A 26,697-nucleotide genomic window follows, 5' to 3' on the forward strand; every position below is an offset into this window, starting at 1 on the left:
AATAAAAGGATTCACAAAGTTATTTTGAAGTTAATTTTAATATATCGTTGTTCAATTTGGCAGAAAGAATTAACATCTCAAATTCTCTTCCATCTTTTAAGGACTGGAGATGAGCAGCGTTTGATAACAGTGAGCATTTGCATGAACATTCAGTAGGCATCAAAGTTTACAACACTGTCTTAATATATGAAGTCTTCTGAGAAAAGTGTTGCTTTGTCATTGCGGAATATTTTACAGTTTCCTTACTCGGCTATTTTTTTAAAATGATAAATAGATTCTATACAGTTTTAAAACTGTACAATTATGTCTCGTTCTGTCCACTATCAGCATGCTGAAAATTCCATTTTTGTAAGAAATATCATTAGGAAAATAATATAAAGCCTCATATCAAGGAAAAATTTATACAAATTTAATAAAGGGTCTCTGTCTTGTTTAAAAAAAATTTGAATATGTTCCTAGAAATGTCCAATGCTTTTTTTGGCTATCAAACATTCTTTGTGTTTCATGACGGAGAAATACAATACTGCACATGGGCTAGCTAATTATAATCGGTATTGATAGAGAAGTATAATACTGTACATGGGCTAACTAATTATAATGAAATTGATAGAGAAACACATTACTGCACAAGGGCTAGCTAATTATGATCGGTATTGATAGAGAAGTATAATGTACATGGGCTAACTAATTATAATGAAATGGATGGATAAATACAATACATAACACGGGCTAACTAATTATAATTACAATTGATAGCAAAGTACAATACTGTACATGGACTAACTAATTATAATGAAATTGACAGATTGTCGTGCAGATGGGCAAAAAAAGGTTCATTGTTACCCCGTCCACTGACAGACCTTGTTTACACTCAATCACTGGAAATTGGATATATGGTTCTGTGTATGAAAAATGATACCCTTTAAGCTAAGGTTTTGACTGACTGATCGCTCATTTGATTTTTTGTTTCCAGTGATAAATTCTTGTTGTTATTGGCACATGCATTTGCAAGGAACAGTAGGCCAATTATATATGATTTATTGAGAGAGAGAGAGAGAGAGAGAGAGAGATACATATGGATGGACGTAGACTCGGCCTGCAGACGACATTAGAGTCGAAACGAGTGGCATTATTCTAATTATATGGGTAATATAACATATTTGATGTTGTGTGTAATTAACACGTAAGTAAAACAGAGAGACCTGTGTTGTCTAACTATTTGAGAATTTCGTCCAAAATTCTTAACTCTGAAGAGACTGAGATAAAAATGGAAGCACAGATGTACGTACACGTAAAAAGTCGACAGATTTTCAGAACATGTGTTATAAACCTAAATTTAACAGTGAAATAAAGAGTCAGTTTTATTACTTATTTTGTACACATTTATTTTTTGGCTTGTCTACGTGTGACACGATTTTGACCGATATATTTATAAACAGGCCGATTTATGTATTTAAAGAATGGTTTGCCAGAGAGACAGACAGACAATACGTGGAGTATTGGGATACGAATTCTCCAGGACAGTGCATGAAAACTGTCCAAACTGCAAACAGCACTGACCCTGATCTGCCTCGCATAATGTCGAAAAATTGCTTTGCCAAATCGCTGTTGCCATAAAGTTGATTTAAACTATAAAAAAATCAGAGCACCGATGCTAAATTATGTAGTCAATAATGATGATAAATTCATACTACTGAGAAACAAGAGGAAGCAGTTTATTATGATGTTAGTTCTGTGCAACCAACTTTGAAAACTTATCACTTGTCAGTAAATCAGATTATATCCACAATTGGCTGACATTTTGTCGCATGGTCGGAATAGACTAAACAATGTCATATGTACCAACAACTGATGCTTTCACTTAAGAAGCGCTTACAAATATGGCGACGTAGAGTTAATCGGAAAAGTCGTAAAATGCGGACAACACAGAGAAATTAAACCAAAACAAATGCTACAAGAACAAAGTTCTAATATTACAGAATTGTCTGCACAGTTTACAGTTATTAAAATCAATTTGTCACAGGCGGGTTATGTTTATACAAACAGTAAGCAGGAGGCATACGACGACTTATTATCTTGATCTGTTCGGTGTCAGTAAAATGGACAGATGTTTGTATACATAAGTGTCTCTAGAGAAGTAGAATCAGCAGCGTATGACAAGTACTTTTCATCTGGTCTACACAAGTCCGATAAATACACCTTCCCCTAAATATGTATTGATACTGATGGACGATATTTGGGTATGATATCACTTGTTCATTAAAATCTGCAATTTCGCTGCATGAAAATCTTTCCGGAACAAATCTGAGTACACTTTAGACTAAACCGGTAATTGATGACAGCCATATCTAGCGCGAAATTCAAAATGGCCATAGGTTGTGCTATTCCATGTGGATTTACAAGTCATCAAACATATGATTGGCCCCGGAAATACGATGTACATGTCACCAAAAGAAACCTTCAGCCGACGGTAGCTTCACGGCCGCCAGAAGAACCGGCAAGTGTATAAAATATACATTAATGTGTGCATCGAAAATTGGCTGTGGATTTTTGCCGGTTTTAATGAATAGGTGATATCAGCTCCTAAACCGAAAATCAATATCATTACGGGGGAGGGGCTGATTTATCGGCTTAAGTATAAGCCAGTTTTGGAACAATCTACTTCTTCCCAGAATGTCGATGTGCATATGTATATATTTTTTAGCATAAAAATGTACATAAATGTTTTAATTAGACAGAGCACGATATGTAAGTTTGTGTTTTCTCTCATGTATATGTACGTTACGAAGTATGATTATTTTCTTTAAAAGAATATCCAGATAGTTTAGTTTGTTTTAAAATTTGTTAATTTTTATTCCTGAAACCTATTCTAATTTACAACCTATAAAAATTGTCAAAAACATTCGTCCTACATAAATTATATATATACAATCGTGCATCGTACATAGTATCGACTTGTTGTTTGAAGAAAAAGAATTTGTTCAAACTATTGTTATTTTGGGCCGAATTGTCTTAATTTCGGCCTAATTAGGGCCGAATTGTTTTTGGGCCAAATTGACTATAATCCGGCATAAGTGGTACAACTTTCCCAATCCTCACCCTATTCGAACCCACAGCTTCAATCCACTTTTTATCTGATAAATAGGGTCTTTCGGAAAAAGAACGAACCCTTTTGTCCCATCATCACTCTTTTGGTTACATCCATATGCAACACAGTGCACCATATTTGCTGTACAAAAGCACGATCGTAAGATATATCGCACAGGCATTTACGTAGGGAAATTAAACACTTGTATGGCTAGGTTGAATAGAATCGATATATGTACGTCATATCCGATTTGGCACCCGGAAACTACCGATTGTTTACAGAGATTGTCGAATAAAATTTTCATTCAAAAAAAGCGGATTTTTAAGTCTAATTAAACATTTTTATCGTATACATGCATACCAAATGAGTTTTTTTTTTATTATAATAATATCACGCGTATGTACAATATAGGTGTCTAGTGACCTTTATGTTTTGTAAGAAATAATCTTCTAAAAATAGAGCAACATAAGCAGCCTGTAGAGGATAAAAATAAAAATTGGAAATTTAATTGTAAAAGTAGATTTAGAAAAAGCTACTTTTCCAAGGACAATCCCATTTTGTTTTATATGTCACCTTCCCACCCCATTTCAGGACCGTGACCCAAAGTAAATGATATATGGTACGCTTCCGTGTTCCATAAATGCAGATACAAAGCTTTGTCAAGAAATATTCAAAACTGTCGTTGTTTTAGTGTCTACTTTGCTTTAATGTGTTGTTATACTGCACAACAATACATGTAGGTTATTTAGTGCCGATACAATTATGTAAAATGTTAATTTTTGTATATTTGACTTTTATCCCCTCCCATTGACCGCAAGGTAGATGCCCCCAAATTATACGCACTGCCCCTTACTCCTAGGCAACCTATATACCAAGTTTGCTGAAGTTCCATCCAGTAGTTTAAGACACTACTCGGTTAAGGAGAGAGAGACGAAATGACGGAAACACGGTGGGTACAAAAACATACACCGCTAAAGCATGAGGATAAATATCTAAAATGACTTTTTTTCAAGATGCCACCACTTGAAATGGTATTGCTCCTTGTAACACAACTAACAACATTCCAACACTACTTGGGAGCTTTGTTGTTTTCTATCGAGTCTAATTAAAGCAAGTGACGGCGTGCACAAGTAGTAGGAGGAGCTTATAAGGGGCTTTATACGGGGCTTATAGAGAGCGTATACAACTGTTTCTAAAATGTGGCAAGTCCGTGTATAATGATGTCAGCCTTGCAATGAGCAGCTGTTGCTTAATTGATTGCACAAGTTTTTAGCATGGTTTTGTGGGTTTGCGCCATGTTTTTAGAACATGATATGCCCCAGGAAGAACCAATCACCCACGAGAAGCTACTGAAAAGCTTTCTCATTTTACCACGTTGGCAGAGCCGAGATTTTAATGATCTGTAAAGGCGAACGCCTTACACTACTCGATCCGATTCGCTCCCTTTGCTACACGTCATACAACGTTTGCATTACAAGGTTGTTGTTGTTGTTGTTGTAGGGCTTAACGCCATTTTTCAGCACGCGATTGGCTATACATGGCGGCCAGTATTAATGGTGGAGGAAGAACCCGGGAAAACCCCGGAAAGAACCACCGACCCACGAGAACATTACAAGGTAAATACAGCATACTGTACAACTTTTGACTTTCGCGTAAATTTATATAATAATATAGTTTGTTTTTGTCTAGTTTAATATTAATCCCTAAATCCATTAAGATGGGACTGAAATCTGTTTTAAAATATAAATCGTCACTGTTGATACCATTTATTAAAAAAGCTCAAATTCAACAGGATTATGGTATCGACACTACGCACAGAACTATTAGTATTGATGACAGCACAAGAAGACAAAGGTTACATAATAATGCCTTAGGTGTTTTTACACTGGTCTTGTTAAAGATCATCAGCAAGTCAGAAAGTAAACATCTATATGGCTATTATCGTTGCCTGGGGCAAATACAACCAGATTTTGGCCACACCTTGTATCTATAATAAAGCCAATACGAAAACATTCCTATACATGTTAATAATTAAATTTAAAGTAGTTCATTAGGAGAAAAGGTTTTTAAAAAATTCTGAATTTTTGGATTTTGTAAAAATAGTATGTGTTGTTTAATGGTTAGTATAGCATGCAAAAAGAGGAAGTGAAGTTTAAATTTAAATTTTATTAAAACAAATTAATAAATAGATTAATTGTTATTACAGTTTCCAGTATGTGATGGTTTAAGGTTGTTTGGTTTATTTTTCATACTTTTATTGCTGAAGCTTATAGCATGTTGTTATTTTATTTTCAGGCTAAATCTATCTTATTAAGACAGATATCTTTGCATATCTATTCCTGCATAGCGGAATCTTAGACCAACAACCTGGAAACAACGGACAACCGCCTGCCTTTCCGCATTTTTCCACTACTGCGCGCATAAATGTTTCCTAATAATCACATAAGTGAGTGAGCACAATTCCCACTCATCCCATCAAGTGAAACATTTTTATTTTCGAAACATGAGAGTGTGTTGGGTCCATTCCCACTTATCTCAGCCCTACATTTAGGCCGTTATGGACTTACATGGACCCACGACCTGAGGCTAAATTAACAGTGCCCCTTGGACACATAAATGCCTGGGGGACGAGGCACTGATTCCTTCCCCCAGGAACAATTAACAGGCCGCAGTGCGGTCATAAATCCGAGGTACGTGCACTTAATGTGCGCAGACCTCGTTAATCCAATAATAGCAGCAGGGAAGTTCTACAGACCCCCTGGCACAGACTAAATTAACCCTCCTACCAAACATTTCTCCGTAGAAGCCTCAGATTTCAAAAATAAACCCTCCTACGCAAAATAATCCGCAAAATTTCAACCCAAGATGCAATTTCAGGCATAAAAAAAAGGCAGCTTTTTTGGGGGGGGTATTGTAAAATTTGTTTGTGATTGCAAGATCGGGTTGCGGATACTAATTTTATTTCACATTAAAACAATATCATTGAAAATAAGATGAGTAAAAAAACTAGCACAGTTGGAGAGCCTCATTCGGCTAGATTAGTGCGAGAAGAACTAGCGGCAGTAAGGAAACTTATTCCGACAAAACGATTATTTAAGAAAAAAGTTCGTGAGTACGATGATGAGCAACATCATATTGGTGAAGTATCGTCAAAGTGGTTGAGTCCAGTCACCGGAGTGATCGAACAAGTCGCATATGGTAGTAAAAAGGAAGACAAGGAACTTAGAAAACTCGGGCTTATTCCTATGACAAGAGATATCGAACAACACACTCGAGTTATTCCTGGCCAACTTGATCAAATTCATCAAGAACAAACTCAATTACGTCAAGCACAAGAACAAGCACAAATACTAGAGTTACAAAGAAAAACACAAGAACAATTGCAGCAGGAACAAGAGCACCCCGAAGAAGGAAGAATAAAATTTTTAAGTACTGATAAATTTACCGATGAGGTTATCACAAGAATAAGGGAAATGAATCCGGATGAAGTTATAAAATTTGCTGCGGAAAATTATGATAAAAATAGACGGAAAAAATTAATGAAACCTCATCAAGCCGAGAATGTGTCTCGCGTACAGTGGATAAAATGGATATACTATATACACAAAGATGTCAAAAAAGTCAACAAAGATGATCCTGAATATATCAATTTTATTGATTCGATAGTCAATTACAAACCACGAGAATTTTCAGAGTCGCGTTTGTTCCCATCTTCGCTTGAAGAAATCAAACCCGCAGAAAGCAAGGAAGTTCAAGAATTAGCTGAAGAAATCAAACCCGCAGAAATACCATCTGATTTTGTAGATGTACCTGCGAATTTGCTTTTGAGATTCCAATCTATCAATAAACTCGATGATAAAGAGACAAGATTGCATGTTGCTGCAAATTATAACCCATTAAATAAACTTATATATCTGCAAGAAAACTTGCATAAAATTGTTGATGCTAATCCAGAAATCTGGCCTGCGGTAATTTATTTTGGTAGTTTAAAGAAGAAAATATATTTGAAAGATGACGGATTTAAAAATTTTATGGAGAAAGTTGAAGAATATAAAAAAGAACAGAAATTAAGAAAAGAAAAACCAATATCAGGAAAAGGATATGGAAGCGGATATACTGTTTGTCCCGACAGTGTTGTTAACGACGTATCTCGTCTTGAAGTATTAATCGGAGGAAAGCGAGCCGGAAATAACTCTCACGAAATAATCAACGAAGCATCAGATATTTGTCAGCGATTATTCCGTGGTGGCGTGATTGATTCTCATATTTATAAAGATCTTATCGGCGAACTTATTGATTAAAACAACATAATTGGAATAATATGATTATTCACAAAAATCAACGCAGACCAATATTGGTTCGCGTAGTAAACTCTAGATTGCCAGTATATAAATATGTTCATGGCAATGGATTAGGCGATATCGTTGGAAGTCTTGTTACTCGAGTAATACCTAAAATTGGACCAATAGTAAAACAATTAGGATTGAAAGCGATAGGAAAGATTGGTGAGACCGCTGTTTCTGGTATTGGCAATTTAGCTAGTAAAGGATTCAACACTGTCAAAGATAAAATATTAAATTTAATACGTAAAAAAAGACCGGTCAGATTACCTATCACTAGAGAGATGCCGCCAGAAATTAGCAAAACCATAAATGAAGCAGCAAATAAAAAAATAAATGATCTGGCGCAGGAAGTTGCTAAGACGAATCTAGCTCATGAGATTGCAAACACAAATCTGGCGCATGAAATTGCAAACACAAATCTAGCTCATGAGATTGCAAATACAAATCTTGGAAATACAAGTTTCATTTCAGGGGATGGTCTTCGTTTTAGACGATATCATTAGTAATAATGTTCAAACAATTGTCAAATGAAGCGTTTAACATGGACGAGCCAGTAGGTAGAGACACATCAATGCGAGATCTTCAGTATTTCTCGTACGAGGTAGTTGAACCAAATACACCTAACCGCAAGGAAATTCAAGTTCACGATACAACAAGATATTTTCTTCCGTCTGAGGCGTATATCGAGGTTGTTGGGACACTTAATAAAACCGATAATACCAACTACGGAGCGGATTTTAAAGTTGGATTTGTCAATAACGGTATCATGGCATTATTCAAGAGTGCCACTTACATGATTGATGGAAGAGAGATTGAATCAATCACTGAAAATGTTGATGTAGCAACAACGATTATAGGCCTAGCAAGATACTCGGATGATTTCACTAGATCGGCTGGTCCTAGTATGATGTTTGCTAAGGATAATTCTGATGATCCTATATTCAAACCGTTTGTTGTTAGACGACCGAATAATAACGCCGGCAATGCTGCTGTTGATGTTGAAGAGATGATAATTAATCAAACTGAAAATTATAATCTTGGATTTGCTACGCGAAAGAAAATGTTAGTTGGAGCCAATAATAGTTTCTCCTGTGCAATTCCGTTGTCTCATATTTTTGGATTTTGTCGGCATTTCAGGAGAGTTATTTATGGAGCAAAGCATACAATTTCCTTTATTCGAGATGCCGCGGGTAATGATAGAGCCATTTGGCGAGAAGCGGGTGATGCTGGTAAGGTAACATTAACTAAAATTACTTTGTGGATGCCAGCAATAACACCATCAATTCACGAAGAAGAAAAATTATTATCATTCATGAATCAAGGAGGAAAATCCATCATGTCCTGGCTAACAACAACAACCGACTCCTCCGATGTTAATATGAATGGAATATACACTTGGCGAATTGCGTCACAGCAAGGTGTTTCAGCGCCCAGGCATATCTTCATTGTTCTTCAAAATGCAAATAGATACGACCAATTACACAGTCACATGATATTTGATCGATTCGAGGCAACAAACGTATCATTAAGAATAAATGGCCAACAAGAACCAACCGAGGAAATAGCTATCAATTTTGCTCAATATTCTACGGCACGCGCGTATCATCGATTATTAACTTATATGGGTCGTGATCAAAATATTGATACCGGATTGCAAATATCACAATTGGATTTTAATACTCTCTATCCCATCTATTATTTTTCTCTGGAACATCTTGATTTGGTAAAGCAGTCGGTTGTCGATATTCATTTCAAAGCAAGAATAAACACTGGAGGGCCAGCGAGGGCCATTGCGGTTATTCTTAGTGATAGAACAATGATCTTAGAAGGCATTAGTGGTAGAATGAGAGTCATCGACGCACCCGTAGAAAATATGTGATAAATTCTAAATTTAGATAAAGTGATTATTAATATGCCATACGAACACGTCAGCGTAACACTGACCCCGGGTCAGATAAAAAAACTTCAAACAGCAACAAAGGCGCGGCGAGGATTGAAATTAATCTTGAAAAATAATCAGATTCACGGTGGACCTAACAAACTATCACTGACACGAGGTCAACACGGACGATTTACCAAAGCCAGATCAGCTAATTCTGGTGTTCATGTAACTCTCTCCATTGGCGCAGTAAAAGACATGATCAAGGTAGGTGGATTCCTTCCTTTCCTATTGCCTTTATTAGCTCCGTTGATAACGGGCGCGTTATCAGCAACGGCTGGATTTGGAGTTAAAAAATTATTAGACAAAGTTACCGGAGGAAGATACGGTAAAAAAAAATACCATCGCGGATCCGGCCTGAGACTAGGACGACCTCCAATGTACGGATCCGGCCTAAGATCATCGCGCCATCATCGAATTTAGATTTAATCAATGAAGCAAAAAAAAAGAAAATAAGATTTTTCAGAGGAGTATTCATGCGAGATCAATTACCGGACAAACCAAACTCTACCGAGACAGGAATAATAAATCTCGATAAAAATTCCGGTTCTGGCACTCACTGGGTTGCGTACGCGATTAATCCTCGCGAAATCATTTACTTTGACTCATATGGACTAGCACCACCAAACGAATTTTTCAAATATATTTCCTCGCTGAAACTTCCAGTTTGGTATTCAACACTTCCAACGCAAACATCAACCGATCCACCAATATGCGGTCCAGAATCAATTAACGTTCTTGATGCAATTTCAAAATCATCCCGCCCTTATCACAAAATTTTATTTGAATATACCGTAGATAAATATCATGGTTGACATTTACGGTAGATCCTTCTTCAGAAAGAAAACGGACGAAGAAGACACTGACAAATCAAAGTTTGCAACCAAGAGTGATATTAACAATCTTCTGTCGCTGTCAGAGATAGATCCTGGCGAAGTTGCTGTTTTTCAAAATACCGAAGGGCGGTTACAAACTAGCAATATCAAAATAGTTGATATAATCAAAAGAGACGAATATAATGAACATATTAATCAATTTACTCAATTATCGAATTCGGTGACAAAATACATCATTGACATAAATAGTATTATCATGAAATTATCATCGAAGGCAAATATCGCTGATGTAGAAAAATTCGATAAAGATTTTTCAGCAGCATTAATGTTAAAGTTGGATAAAGAAGTTCACGATAAAGATATAATATCAACGTTGTTGTTAAAGTTGGATAAAAAAATCTACGACGAAGATCAAGAAAAACTTACAAAACAACTAACCAAACTAACTAACGATCTTAAAAAACTTGATGAAAACTTAAAACAACTTAGCAAGAAAGTCGACGAGAATATAAAGAAAACTACCGATACCTCATTCGTCGCAGATCAACTAACAAAGAAAAAAGTTGATCAGAAATCACATGATAATCTCATCGACAGGGTAAATAAAATCAACGAAGATATTGCTAATATTATCACCGATGTTACTGAAATAAAAAACATAACGGAACAAAAAAGCGATAAAATACTATATGACGATCTTATCAATAAAACAAAATCCATCAACGATGATATCGCCAAAATCAACAGTGACGTTGAAGCGGTTCGTGAATTATCGCGTCAAGGTGACGACGATCTTATCAAGAAAACAAAATCCATCAACGATGATATCGCCAAAATCAACAGCGATGTTGAAACAGTTCGTGGATTAGCAAATCAAAAAATTGATAAAACATCACACGACGAGAAAATGAAGAAAATAAATGATGATATCGCTCAAATCAGCAAAGATATTATCGCGGTTCGTGAATTAATGCAGCAAAAAATTGACGAGAAAACAAAGAAGATTGATGAAGACATTAACGCAGTACGCCAAATCGCAAATGAAAAAATTGATAAAAAATCACATGACGATCTTGGTGAAAAATTAACAAGAACCACTAGAGATGTTACTGGCATTCTCGCAGATATTAACGTAGTTCGTGGATTAGCAAATCAAAAAGTCGATAAAACATCACACGATGAAAAAACAAAGAAGATCGGTGATGATATTACTAAAATCAGTAAGGAAGTTGAAACGGTTCGTGTATTAGCAAATCAAAAAGTTGATAAAACATCACACGATGAAAAAACAAAGAAGATCGGTGATGATATTACTAAGATTAGCAAGGACGTTGAAACAATTCACGGATTAACGCATCAAAAAGTCGATAAAACATCACACGACGATCTTAACAAAAAACTAACAAGAATTACCAATGATATTAATGGTGTTCTTGCCGACGTTACCAAGATAAATGCCTCAATAAATGAAAAAGTCGATAAATTATTATACAACGGAAAAATAAATGAAATTGATGATAATATTAACGCAGTTCGTGGATTAACACAGCAGAAAGTTGATAAAACATCACACGACGAGAAAACAAAGAAAATCAGCGAGGATATTACTAAGATTAGCAAAGACGTTGAAACGGTTCGTGTATTAGCAAATCAAAAAGTTGATAAAACATCACACGATGAAAAAACAAAGAAAATCAGCGAGGATATTACTAAGATTAGCAAAGACATTGAAGCAGTTCGTGGATTAACACAACAGAAAGTTGATAAAACATCACACGACGAGAAAACAAAATCCATCAACGATGATATTAACGCAGTTCGTGGATTAGTAAATCAAAAAGTTGATAAAACATCACACGACGAAAAAACAAAGAAAATCAGTGATGATATTATTAAGGTTAGTAAGGACATTGAAGCAGTTCGTGGATTAACACAACAGAAAGTCGATAAATCAGCACACGACGATCTTGGTGAAAAACTAACAAGAACAACCAGGGATGTTACTAACATTCTTGCCGATGTTACAAAGATAAATACCGCAATGGTTCAGAAAGTTGATAAATCATCACACGACGAGAAAACAAAATCCATCAACGATGATATTAACGCGGTTCGTGAATTAGCTAATCAAAAAGTTGATAAATCATCACACGACGAGAAAACAAAGAAAATCGGTGAAGATATCGCCAAAATCAATAAGGAAGTTGAAACGGTTCGTGTATTAGCAAATCAAAAAGTTGATAAAACATCACATGACGAGAAAACAAAGAAAATCGACGAAGATATTACTAAAATCAATAAGGAAGTTGAAACGGTTCGTGTATTAGCAAATCAAAAAGTTGATAAATCATCACATGATAATCTCCTAAAAAGAACGAAGAAAATCGGCGATGATGTTACTGGTATTCTCGCAGATGTTACCAAGATAAATACCGTAATGGAAAAAAAAGTTGATAAAACATCACATAATTTTCTTGACGAGAAAACAAAAAAAATCAACGAGGATATTATCAAAATTAATGAAGAAATTTCCGTGATACGTCAAATCATTAATGGAAAGGTCGATAAAACATCACACGACGATCTTGACGAGAGAGTAAAATCTATCAACGAAGAAATTGCTAAGGTAAATACAGCAATAAATGAAAAAGTTGATACGACATTATACGATAAAGAAATTCTAGGTATCAACACAAAACTATCATCATTGAATATTCTTGAACTGGCGCGTATCACGATACCTAATGAAGTGGTAACAAATAATTTACCCTGTCGTGTGTCGTTTGTGGTTCACGCAGAGTACCGTTATTGGTATCCTCTTAATGATGAATTTATATTCACTCCGCAAATTAGTGGTATATATCGAATACATATCATTACTGAGTCAATAACATTTGTCATATCAACCGATGATTATAAAATAATGAATATTTTTGGATTTTTAGTTATTTCCATGAAAAAAAATATCGGTAAAACTTTCAAACTAACACCACCAGATAGAACCATCACGGAACCAACTCGTTATTTCATAATTTTCGAGTATTTATCTCCCGAGATTTTGACTTGGGAGGGTTTTGATGAGAAGAATATAAAATGATTAACCCAGCTCAATTGGTTAGATAAATAATTAATAATGACCGCATCGGATTATCGATATAATCTTGCGCGATCATGGCAGGATTCGCTAAAAAAACAAATAGACGAGTATCAGATAAAAATAAATAAATACCAGCGCAGATTAATTATCATTGATGTTGCAGTGTACACGGTATCGGCCGTGGTTGTTGGTGCAGGAATAATATTATCCGCGGTAACAACAATCGCGCCAATCGTAGCAACAATAATAATCTCGTCAACAACAACAATCGCGGGTGTTTTGAATATCATCGCGAAAAAAATAGCTTCGTGCGCAAGTGAGAAATTATCATCGTACAAAAATAAATTAACTAAGATAAATGACGCGTATTCGAAATTATCATCGCTGATTTCGGAAAGTCTCAACGATGGTATTATATCCGATTCGGAATTTTCTTTAATGATAGAAATCTACTTGGAGATTGAACAAATAAATATTAATAATGTCCGAGTTGACCCAGATCGCGACAAACACAACACCGCCGACAACAACGTTAATATCACTAAGTTCAACGAAACCCGAGTTTAGTATTAATTTTCCAACTCCAATTAGCGTCAAGGAAATAGCATTGATACAGTTACGAGTTTATAATAGTTGGCCTAATATCAGATCAAAATCATTTGGTAAATTATTATCAAACAATTCACTTGTTGTTGCTGATAAGAAACACGCCGATGGAACTCCTAGTTGGTTTGTCGTTAGTATACCAACTGGCAGTTATGAGATTGAACAGATAAATAGCGAGTTCAACACTAGAATATCGAATATTACCGGTGATGTTCATCCAGGAATAAAAATATCAACACACGAACCAACGTTATCATCAATAATTGAAGTAAAATCGCCGTATATGGTAGATATTTACCGTTCATCTATCAGATCAGTGTTTGGTTGGTCTAATATTCCGCCCGGTGGAATAACACCAGAACCGGTGAAGACCGACTTTATCAGCGATAAAAAAGACTACCACGGAATCGATCCGGATTTTATTGGTCAATATAAAAAAATAAAGGATAGTGCTTTATTTTTCTTAGGGTCAGAATCTGAGTTGAAATTGTTTGAGGATGGCATTATAATATTATTCGTTAGAATTACAGACAAATACGAAGAACAAAAGAATCTACTGGAACATTATTTCCAAGAGTGCATATTCAACGTACAAACTTCGTGTAACGAAATTATAATAACAACGGAGCGGATAAATAAAATAGCCGCCGATATGGAATTTATTAACAACCAAGCGATAGATTATATAGAAGATAGTGCTGTCATTGGTATTGGCGGTAAATTTGGTTATATTATTGACGCTTTCAAGAAACGACATAACCTAACCGAAAAGACTTTGCCAAATTATAAGTTTCCCGGCTATAACGTTGATGAGATGAGAAAATTTGTCACTGATGCAACTAATAGGTTATTTCCTAAATTACACGACGCGTGGGTTAGGAAGGAATCACAGATAAAAACAATACTAACTCACGATAATGACGGATTTGGAAAAGGAAGGCACATTTCTCCTGATATTGTTAATATAACCGAAGTGATTGCTGTTTATCTTCATGCTGATATTGTAGAAGGGAGTTATAATGTTGATTCTACAATATCAAAAGCGGAACAAGGTTTTGTATTATACACATTCTCTCCTAACGTCTCTCCTGGTTACTTGATAATAAAGGAGCCGGTTAATCCTTTTTACTTACGATGTAATAATCGAATATTATCAAGAATAAATTTCAAACTAACAAATCAAGATGGAAATTTACTTGATATTCGCGGAGAAACGCTGAGTATTAGTTTGTTGGTGAGATCGTAATCGAAAGTCTTTGACTTTTAAATCTGTATCCCAGGGAAAAACAAACGAAAAAAATAAATAAAACCCAGAAGAATTTTTCAAAATTAATCTTTTTTTTTATTTTGTAAATTTATGCCGTCTTAGGAATCAAGGATTCTCTTGCTTTATTCTCATCAACAAGTTTTTTCAATTGTCTAACGCGTGAACTTGTAATTTTTCTTGATTCGTATGCGTCGGATAAAGTCGATCTAGCATTTTCTACCAACATCGACAATTTAACAAAATCCTCGATGCGATCATCGCTGACTGTCGCAAGTGATTGATATATCGCAATCTGGATCTTTTTTATTAATTTATATTCGGACGGCAGCGTATATTTGTATTCAAATTTTCCTTGAACAATTGTTTCGAATTCTGATCGAATTTTATTTGTATCTAGATCCGATGGAAGATCTATCTTTTTTTTCAAATTATTAATCTCTCCAATGATATCGTTTATTGTTTCTTCGTCCATTATACTAATTTTGTAGTATTCAATTATTCTTCGTCGTCATCAAATATTATTGGAACATAGAAGAATCTGATCCACTCACCGAGATTGTAGGAAAATGTTCTGTGGTTTATTCCCTCCGCTACTCGCCATATCGATACTGGAGTAATTTCATAAAATTTCGCAGCAGCATATATCGACTCAAATGCAATTTCTTCATTTGTTTCTTGATTTACCGACTTAACTGACTTGGCATCTTTCGGATGTTTTCCAGTGTTACCCGAGGAACAATTTTCACTCTGAGTCACAGCTCGAAGATTAGTTAATTCATTATTAAGTTTATTTCCATCGATATGATCTATAACCAAATTGTCTCTGATGAGTCCATGGAAACATTCGAACACAAATCTGTGAACGAAGTAATTTGTTTTTCTTCGTCTATTATTTTTGCTGATTGTGAATTTGAGATAACCATTCATATTAATATTACCAACAAGATTTTTTGTTCTGATGTGTCTGACATTTCCATCGGCAGATGCTTCATAATCATCAATGGTAGGATGTGATCTATATTCGCTCATAGGAATCGTTGATTTCATTTCCATATATAATATTTTATACTTCTAAATCATAATTTGCTTTGAAACGATTAATATAATCTTCTTCACAAGAAATTACTGAGGAAGATTTCTTTTCATAATATCTCCGTAGCTCACGATATTTCTTTCCACCACAAGAAAAACATAATCGAGTCTTTCCTCGAATGCCAACTTGGCAAACCAAACATCGTTGTGGTCCTTTGTTGCCTCGTCGAACTTCGTATATATGAGCGCCGCAATATTCACCTCTGCAAGATTTATCACATGATTTTGTTGATCCGACTATTATCCAAGCGCATTGCTTCATTATTATAATTAGATATTTGTCTAAAATATAATAATGGATTTATTTGATCTTGATGAGGCAGAATATATCATTCCTGAAGTTGATCGTGCGAAGAAAGAATTTTTCGATGATGGAGCAATTCATGTTTGGTCAACTTGGAAAACTAACTTCATTGATGCTACGATGAATCTGGAGCGAGCGAAAAAGATAATCGAACACATAAAATCTGAACACAAAGAAGAGCGATTTATTTTCGGAATAAAATTTATTGCACAAATGCCGGACGATACTTGGATTATTCGCGACAAACGAGATCCAGTGCGCGGCAGTAAGAAAAACGTCGTTCTTGATAAAAATTCAAAACCAGGATTGTTATTGGGAATTGATGGTCCTTATTACGCTAGAGCTTATCCTTCTAGTGCTGTAGTGTATGGAATTTATCGGCTGAATAATAATCCTGACGCGAAAAATTTACCTGCGATGAAAGAATCTCCGATGATAAATTGCGTGGCTGAGCGAGTTATCGAGCATATGAAAAACGCTCGTCGTGGATCTGGTCTGACTCAATTGAGATTGGATAAAATTAATTCATGGGCAAAGACAGTTGCTGATGGCGCATCGATTGATGATGTTGCTGCGCTGAGCAAGAAACTTAAATTTCCTATTACGGTTAAAACGCTATCGGGTGAAATATTATATTCTTCACCATATAGTTCTCGAGGAACACCAATCGAAATCGTTGATCATAATTCACATGCGTGGTCGCAGTCAGTGATGATATTCCCGAAGGATCGTGTTGTTAAATTCTATCCCGAGGAATTTTCCACGGATGGCGCTGATGCAATGTTCCGATATATCAAATTATTAGCCGCATCTGATCCAATATCGGTTTGGTTATTCTCAAGCGAAGAAAAATACGATCAATTTATCTTGCCACGCGGAGATATTTACCGTGATGAAATATTACATGAATCGATGAAAAATATCGCGGAGAAATATTCGTCAAATCCAGATCGATTGCTGACAAATTGTTTTACTGTTCCATCTGTTGCCGCTCACGCCGCGAGAGAAAGAAATTCGTGGAAACCTACAAGGAATGAGTTTCTTAATGATATTCAACTTAGCTGTATCGAATATGGTCACGGAGGATTGTGGAATACCAAATATAATTTCGAAGATATGATTTCCGTTGATATGAGCGCGTGCTATCCTGGAAGTTTCCTTGGATATGGCGATTGTGCGGATTACTTTGCTAAATTCGGCCATCCTACCAACGAGATGACAAGAGTGGCAATTAACGGACCATTACCCGATTTTGTTATGACAGGATTCGCTCATGTTACTTCGTTCGAACTTGCTGAGAATTTGCATAGGATTTGCTATATTTGGTTTGGTCGGCATTTATCTCAGCGAAGATGGGTTCCCATAGTGCTGTTGAGATATATGTTGGATTCGTCGATGTTGATATCGCTGACAATAAATGAAGCGATTATATCGTATAGAAAGCAGACCGAGGTGTGGTTGCCAACGGATTGTGAAAACGCAAAAGATATTGGAAGAAAAATAATTGGTAAATTTACTCAAGGAGGATCAGTTGATCATAAACACCGACACGCTAGATTATTCATCAATGATGCTGAGATGGATTTTATTATTGCCGATACAGTATCGCGTGGAATATTTTGCAATAGAGAAAATATTATTATTGATGGAGAAAAATTAGGAACCGTGATAACTTATCTTGATGGAGAGTCAGCGCAGTATACTCATTTAAGATCATCGATGCTCGCTTATGTGAGTATTAATTTACTGTCGATGATAAATAAATTTGCCGATATCGCGGTAAGAGTTGCAACGGATTCATTTTATATCGATAAGAAATATCAGTATAGGTTGGAAAATTTAATCACTAATGATTCATGGGGAACCTGGAGAATAAAGAATGAGGATATTCTAGATTATTGTGAAGACGCTGATGTAGAAGATTGCGATAAGTTTCATAAAGACCAATGCGATGAAGTATCAACGGCTGCATCTGCGTTCGATCCGATTTCACGAAACAAATTCGTTTACCTAAATGGTCCTGGCGGTAGTGGTAAAACCACACGAGCGATAAACTTATTTTCAAACTCTGATATGATAGTGTTAACTCCAACTCACAGGTTAGCAAGAGAAATAAAGCAGCGTGGCGTTAGTTCTTGCACGTATCACAGTTATTTCAAGTACAGTGGTGGATTATGGGATCCGGCTCGAATGGGAAACAAATATATCAACAAGATTATAGTATTTGATGAAATTTGCACAGTAAATTTAGTTATACTAAAATCATTCCTAAGTTGGTTGGAAGAAAAAAATACTGCAGTGATAATGTGCGGAGATCATGGTCAACCTGATCCTATTGATGGTGAATCTCCTCATAGATGGCTCAGAAACTTTGTGGATTATTATGAAGAGATTGATGCCGATTATAGATCTAATGATAATTTACTAACTGAGTTTAAAAAAATGATTCGATTGCAACCTAATAAGTTTCAATGTGATGTGATGAGAAAAATAATTGACGAGACTTCGATGGATAATTTTCTATCCTTGTGGCGTCCAGATCATTTGATTGTGGCTAGCAGAAAAATTGTTCGTGATAATATTCAGGAAATATTATTCAAACTTCATTATGAGAAATTTCCAACGTTGCCGGTACCATTATGCTATAGGCCCGCTGATACTAGAAAACAAAATATTAATGTTACTTTGCCGTGCGGAGAAGAAAAAATAATGGTTTTGAACGATATTATTTTCGTTGATATTAATCTTGTCAATGATGCGATAAACGCAGAAAGATCGCCGTGGAAACTCGGATATGCAGCAACGATTCACTCGTCACAGGGATTAACAGTAGATGGTCAAGTCTGGATTGTCGATGATAGAATTTCCTGGTCAAATTTAGTTTATCTAGCCGTGTCTCGAGTAAGAAAATTATCTCAGTTGGGTAGAATTAAATTTCACATTAACGAAGATGGCGGTAATTGAGTATCCTTTGGAATTACTTGTAGTTCCTCTTTGGTAAATCCTCGTTGTGGTGCTAATGAATCTAGAAAATAAATTGCTGGTCTTCCTGATGATCTTGTTACTGCCGATATTTTATGTGTTGTAACACTCCAGTTTGGATCGGTTGCTCTTTTTCTGCCACCCTCGGCTTCTCCTTCTTTATATAAATATCTAACCGTGACACTACCTAACACCGGCGAAATTATTGAACTTCGCTTTAGTGGTATATTTGTTTTTGTAATTGCAATTGCGGGTTTCATTGATATTGTTCGTGTTACTTCGTTATTTAGTGCGTTAATCACGTGAGGTAATCTTGTTACCCAATCGTGAGATCGTTTATCTTGGATAAATTCGCGCGCGTACTGATATCCGAATAATCGTTCTGCAAGAGTTTTATTGAATCTCTCAACGATAGCTTGATTGTGATGAACACCTACAATACCGCGACGGATTTTAACATTATTCTTTTTCATCAGTGAAGTAACCGCGCCAAGAAATTCTCGACCTGGATCAACCTGGAGAAGTTTCGGCCATGTTAATGGAGATCGTGAATAAATTTCGCTAAACGCCTTAGCAATATCTGTTGCTGTTTTATTCGATAACGGTTCCGCTTCTTTGTACCTACTTGCAATATCAACAACCGTCAGAACATATTTGTATATAACTCCGTCAACGGTATCGTAAGGAAGAAACATTAAGTCGGCTTGATGAACTTCATTAGGGACGCTGACAGAGAAACTCGCATATGGTATTTTCTTAGGCGGAGGAAGATAAATTTGCCAAACAGCTTGCTTTGATAACCATGATGCAGCGGTGGAGTGTTTTACTTTTGCGGCCTTGGCAAGTTTGGCAATTGCTGATTTTCCTTTCCAAAATCCTCGCGGAGAATAATATATCTGCTCCATTATAATTTACCAGCACCGAGAACTAATTTACCTTTCATTGCTCCTTTTATCAACCAGGTTGCCAATTTTTCTTTGAATTTTTTATTAGGTACTGCGTCTATTGCGTGAATTAGCTTCACATCAGCGAGATGTCGTTGTTCTAAATCTCCACTGCGATATGCGAGATCGTGATAGTAGCATGCGTTATCAATAGCATTTACTGGTTCTTCACCAGGATTTGGTTGATTATTATTATTAAGTCTTATATCTAGTCTTGTGCCAGGTCCGCAGTAATTGTATCCTGGCAAATGTTTCTCTCCGGGATATTTTGCCCAAGGCAATCCTGGCAGATTTTTCATGGAGGCGGCAATGTCTCCTCCGGTTCTTCTATCTTTTTTTTTACAAATCTAAACTTAATTGTCCCACAAACCGCACATTCTCCCTTGATTGCATTTCTGTTGTTGCGCGTAACGACTTCGATTGGATTTAGCGTAGCAGTTCGAGTGCGACACTTAACACAATATGAATCCATAATATTCTAATAACATGAATGTAATTGATTTTTCAGCCACGAAAAAACGCGAGCAAGTAAAACACACTTCAGCATTACCGAATTCGATAAGAATGATAATTATTGGACCGTCGGGATCTGGAAAAACTCAGTTATTGCTAAATTTGATAATGAGATGGCTAAAATGGGATAAATTATATTTGGTTGCGCCATCCGTAGATGATCAGCGATGTTATCAAGTACTAAAGGAATTTAGCGATAATACTGAGGATGGCACAATAGAATTTATAACGGACATCAATGAGGCTCCATCAGTGGAAAGTTTAGACGGCGATACTAATAATCTTGTTGTTTTCGACGATGTGATGCTGGATAAGCAAACTAATCCGGCCAGGATATTCTCGCGTGGCCGACACAAGAACACCGATGTGATTTACGTGACGCAGCGATATACGCAAATTCCGAAGGTAATTAGAGATAATTGTAATATTTTATCAGTTTTCAATGGCGTTGATACTCACACGCTAAGGAATATTCATCAAACTTGGTGTAATGGCGACATGGATATAAATAAATTTAAAAATTTCTTCAGTCACGCTCAGGCAACTCCGCACGGATTTGTCACGATTAATCTTCACGATCCGCGTAGTAGATATCGAGTCGGTCTTGATCAGATTTACTCATAAAATTGCAACCCGATCTTGCAATCACAAACAAATTTTACAATACCCCCCCCAAAAAAGCTGCCTTTTTTTTATGCCTGAAATTGCATCTTGGGTTGAAATTTTGCGGATTATTTTGCGTAGGAGGGTTTATTTTTGAAATCTGAGGCTTCTACGGAGAAATGTTTGGTAGGAGGGTTAATTTAGTCTGTGCCAGGGGGTCTGTAGAACTTCCCTGCTGCTCAATAATTCATTCATTCAGGACAAAAAGTGTCTAATTTGACGTACTGCCATATAGCAATATTTCTACTTGCTTTTTAAAAACGTTTAATAAACATGTAAAAGCTTTTAAATCTTGGTGTCTTGACTGCATATTAAATTTTGGTGTCTTGACGGCATAAGATCGTATGAAAATAAGACGTAACACAAAGTAAACAGAAACAGTTTATCGTACAATGCATCATACACATTCATGAAAACAATGTAAGTATATAAATTATTACCTATTTAACGTTACTAAATCAAAAGACAAACATTTAATATGATAAAACAAGACACCTACAACTCGACTTTTGTTTAGTTTTGAAGCATTTCTTTAGTCCGCTTGATTCCTATTATATCCCAATTTTCCACGAAGGGACTGACGATTTTTTGGTGGGAGGGGTATGAGCAAGGGAGAAGGGGGCTGGGTTTGTCTTTTGAGGAAGGGTATTTTTGTTGTATTCTTCCTCGAGATAAGTTTTTTCGAAAAAAATATATTCTTGCTCAGATTTATAGAAACAAATGTCTCTTGAAGGCATTGACACTTTCTTAGGCGAAAAGCGTTTCCAGGCATTGAAGACAAGACCATTTCTTCGTCTAAACTGTTAAGTTCTGAAACCATCCCTGAAATTCTTGAGCAATAACAATATTATCAAATTAACTTCTATGGTACACATATTGGTTGTCAGCTTGGCACCATTTCATTTAGGACAAAATAGACATCATTAAAAGTCATTTGGGAAAAACTCCATGTGTGATGATCATCCATTCAGGGGAGTAGTGACAACATTTTAAGACATCCGTCGTGGCAGCTAAATTTGATGTAAGACTGGGACCATTTTAATTTAGGACCAAGTAGGTATCATAAGAAATTTGTTGCTGAAAACCCCATTTTCATGTAGCCACCAATTTGAAGAATAGTCAAGATAACAATAATTTCAAGATATGACTTTCCGTTTAGAAGTAGCAACACTATGTTCACGACGGCTGGTGCGGCAGCCATACTTGACGTCAGGTCGGCAACAACTTCATTTAAGACTAACTGGACATCATAAGCAATCTTCTAGTAAAAAGCCTACGTCAATGTGACTTTGTTCAAGCACAGTCGTGATGACAAGATTTTTAAGATGACAGCTATGGCAGCCATATTATGTGTTAGACTGGCATAATTTGTATCTACCACTAACTAGACATCATTTAGTGGAAACCCCTCGCCGATAGGACCATCCAGGAGCCCCAGTGACGTAGAGGGACAGTGTAAATTGGGAGGAGCTGGGTATCTGTGCTCTGGGAGAACTGTACTGGGCATAACTCATTGGTCCAAAACTCAGCATTGGATAAAATCAAACATTTCATGATACTGTACGGTATTCTATGCAAATGCTTTGCGACAGGAGTCAAATTTATATGTAGTACGATTACTTGTATTCATTAATATCAGTCAAAACGTAATCTGTAGATATATGTTAAAATACAAGTTGCACATACTTAAATGATGACTGAGTTACAGTATAAGAGTTCACCTATACAGTCATTGGGACTACCGCACCGCGTGAAATACACATGTATTAATCTGTTCAAATTCGTAATATCATTTACTTAGTTTCTTGCCAAGATATTTTTATTAACCTACGTTGCGTTAATACGGATATTATTATTATTATTATTATTAACCTCAACAATGTCTCTACCCCTTCCCCTTTTAAATTCTGGCTCCACCTTAAATAAATCGCGAGCTTGTACATATATGCTCTCAAGCAAAGATTCAAAAGCAAATGGTTGTATGGGGATTTTACATTCCGATCTCTGAAAGTTATCCCTCACGCGGCTTAGGTAAATACTTTGCGCTTGTCCATCAAGCAATGCTAAGTTTGGGCCTTATTTTGAGGTGTTCCCAATGCAATAGACCTAAAGAGTGTTATAAAGCTTAAGTTATTTATAACGGTTATGTTTTAAAAAAAAATGAAGAGTGTCAAGTATATTCATTAGGTACAGTGACTGAATTGTCTGTCAAAATCTGTATGTGTATACAGGTAAAAACACATTTACCGTATCATAATGGAGATAAGAATCTCTACATCACGACAAAACCCTGTCTACAAAACTATACACTAAAGACTTCCTAAAAACAATGAAATAAATAATTTCTTTATCGAAATTTGGCTGTTGATTAGTGATGTTCACAGCGGAAACCGTATATACGCTGCAAATTTCTAAATTTTACAATAACAGACTGAAGCTAGTTGAAGGCCACGAAATATATCCAACTGAACATAAAATTTAAACAAATCACTATTCTAAAATGTTATAAATATAAATGTTTTACATTAAAATGTCGAAATCACACCAATACTCGTGTTACAATTTCGAAATCACACCAAGACTCACTTTACAATGTCAAAATCATACCAATACTCGTTTTACAATGTCGAAATCACGCAAATACTCGTTTTGCGATGTCGAAATCACACCAATACTCGTTTTACAAGCACTTAATTATAACGGTAAATGTCCTAGAAAAATGTCAAGCCGATAGGTATAAACGCTTCACGAATGACACATTTTTAAAGTCACACAATATCTCATTTCTCTTTTTTACGAATAATCTATGATCACAGTAATCGTCAAGAAGGAAAACATCTCATTGCATTATGGCAACTGAGCACTGTCATTACAAATAGAGAATTGTGAAAGATTTCCGGTTTTGTTTCGCACCCGACGAGCCGGAACTCACTCCATCTTTACTCTGATCCTTTGAGGAACTACCACTCTTCCATCCACTACCACTTCCTTTCGAATCTTTACTCACGTGACTGGCTTTGGAAGAATTTCTTTGCAGCGTGGGATGCAGATTAATCTGACTCACATACTTACCCCTGCTGGACCCCGAGTCGGCACTACTACTTCCTTCTACAGATGTATGAATAACAAGGTCCGGTTCTGTTCTGGGGTTCCTCCTAGGGGGAACCGGAGGAGGTATATTAATATCTACATTTGAGTTGACCATTACAGATACTTCACCATTTGAATGAACCTTGGGTTGTACTAATGTATCTTCAATGTACGTCCTTTTGTCAGTAATATCGGTTGCTTCATTCATCTGCCCGATATAACTTGAATTTCTCTTAGCTGGAGAAGAGGGTGCTGGACTCGGCTGTTTGTTATCTAGAAGCGACAATCTTGCTCTGATATCGTCTATATGGGCATACTCTGGTTCCTCCCAATAACTTTCCTCGTCAGAATCATGAGTAAATTTACTGGCTGGGGGTTGCTTTCCCTCCCTAAGGTAACCGTATAAATCGTCTAACTCATCCAGAAGTATGTCTTCCCGACTCTTTGATCGTTTCATCGAGCTACGTAAGAGTCCGGACTCACTGTTCTGTTTTGAATCGGAGAATAAGTTGGCCATAGTATGGCTCCTGGATTTCAACGCAGTTTCCGGAACTGACACTATGAGATGGATTGTGTTAAAATAATTTGTCACCATCTTATTGCACTTGATTAATATTGTATTCATAGCCTGACTCAGTCTGAGTTCTTGCACATTAGAAGCCATCTGCAGTTTGACTGACACATCGGTAGGGATGGGATATATCCTCATGTTGTACTTGTCCGTGGGACATATAAATGCAGTTTCATCCGTGTACACCCAGTCTAAACGAATGATCCCCGTGAAGCGATTTGTGTCTACTTTAGGCCAAACGCCCTGAACAAGTCGAATTGTTAGTGGAAGACGAAACCGTTTCACTATCTCTTTAATTGTGAATACGCCAGTGAAATCATCTGGTCCCGAATTAATAGGAGTGAACATTCCTTTCTGGTCACAACTTAGATAAAGAATGATCCCCTTAGAATCTGTACATTTCAACAGTCTTACTTTACCATCAAAATTTGCTGGTGTGGGGAGGGTGATATCCCCTATGAGAGTTAACTGTTCACCAATGGGAACAATCTTAGTTTTGTCATAAGTCAATTTACCATCGTTATTGTCCAAGTAAGCTTTAATATTCTGCCTCACAAGAACTTTACTTACTGACGGATATAGCTTAGCTAGCTGAAGAACACTTTCTATTGGCCTAGCAGATCTACCATCTTCTGACAAAAGTTCAAACCAACCTTGATACGTGAGGGGGACAGAAAGCCTCTGATCTAGGGGGATAAGCCTGGTCGTCCGTCCGTCCCTTCCTTCCATTCTCATAACGCTGTGTGCAAGTATTTTAATTCCCGTTCTGATTGAATGAACAACAACGTCTTGATAGAGCTTCTTGAGCGGATTGAATTTCGACACTCCAATGTTCATAAACTGACCTTTGACCACTTTCGCCACGTGCGGGAGATCATGCCTCATGAGAATATCCTTAAGGGTCACTAAGGAATCCTGGTCCCAATCCACCGGTGGAAAATCAGGCCCTTCCCTCGTTCCGGACGCCATAACTACTGGTTGAACTATCTGTGTGCTTACACCGTAGTCATAAACGAGAGCAGTCTTCCAATAGCCAACATGATCGGTCACGTACCAGCGGCCGTACATTATGGTATATATATGGTCTAATGTCGTCTGCTAGATTTGCATACCTGCTCGACGACTTACTGATTGAAGACAAATATTGGGTGCGATGTTAATATAGCTGAGCTTTACGCACGACTGACCACAGCGTTGTCGTATTTGTGTGTGTCTAAGTCCCCATCTTTCTAGCGTGAGTCACGACCGTTCTTTGCTTGTCTAATTTATTTATATTTATGATTATATCTGTCTTTACAATCAAAACGCTTATAAATGCCCACGATTTTTGTTCTTTTAAGTAGGTAATTAGCCTTGATCCAA

At 36.4% G+C, this 26,697-nt stretch overlaps 1 protein-coding gene across 1 annotated transcript; it reads right to left on the reverse strand.

Moving 5' to 3' along the window:
• Positions 1-22,042: 22,042 nt before the first annotated feature.
• LOC149807933 (uncharacterized) lies at positions 22,043-26,453 on the reverse strand. The gene has a single exon (XM_089972102.1). It carries the CDS (start codon positions 26,401-26,403, stop codon positions 24,544-24,546), a length of 1,860 nt encoding a protein of 619 aa, XP_089828228.1. The 5' UTR covers positions 26,404-26,453; the 3' UTR covers positions 22,043-24,543.
• Positions 26,454-26,697: the final 244 nt, after the last annotated feature.

The sequence above is a fragment of the Sinohyriopsis cumingii genome, chromosome 1, assembly GCF_028554795.1.
Source record: "Sinohyriopsis cumingii isolate HCF-2022 chromosome 1, ASM2855479v2, whole genome shotgun sequence".
Taxonomy (NCBI): domain Eukaryota; kingdom Metazoa; phylum Mollusca; class Bivalvia; order Unionida; family Unionidae; genus Sinohyriopsis; species Sinohyriopsis cumingii.

Excerpts from the sequence above, each read along its gene's own strand:
- LOC149807933 (XM_089972102.1), bottom strand. The coding sequence starts at position 26,403 with ATGTACGGCCGCTGGTACGTGACCGATCATGTTGGCTATTGGAAGACT.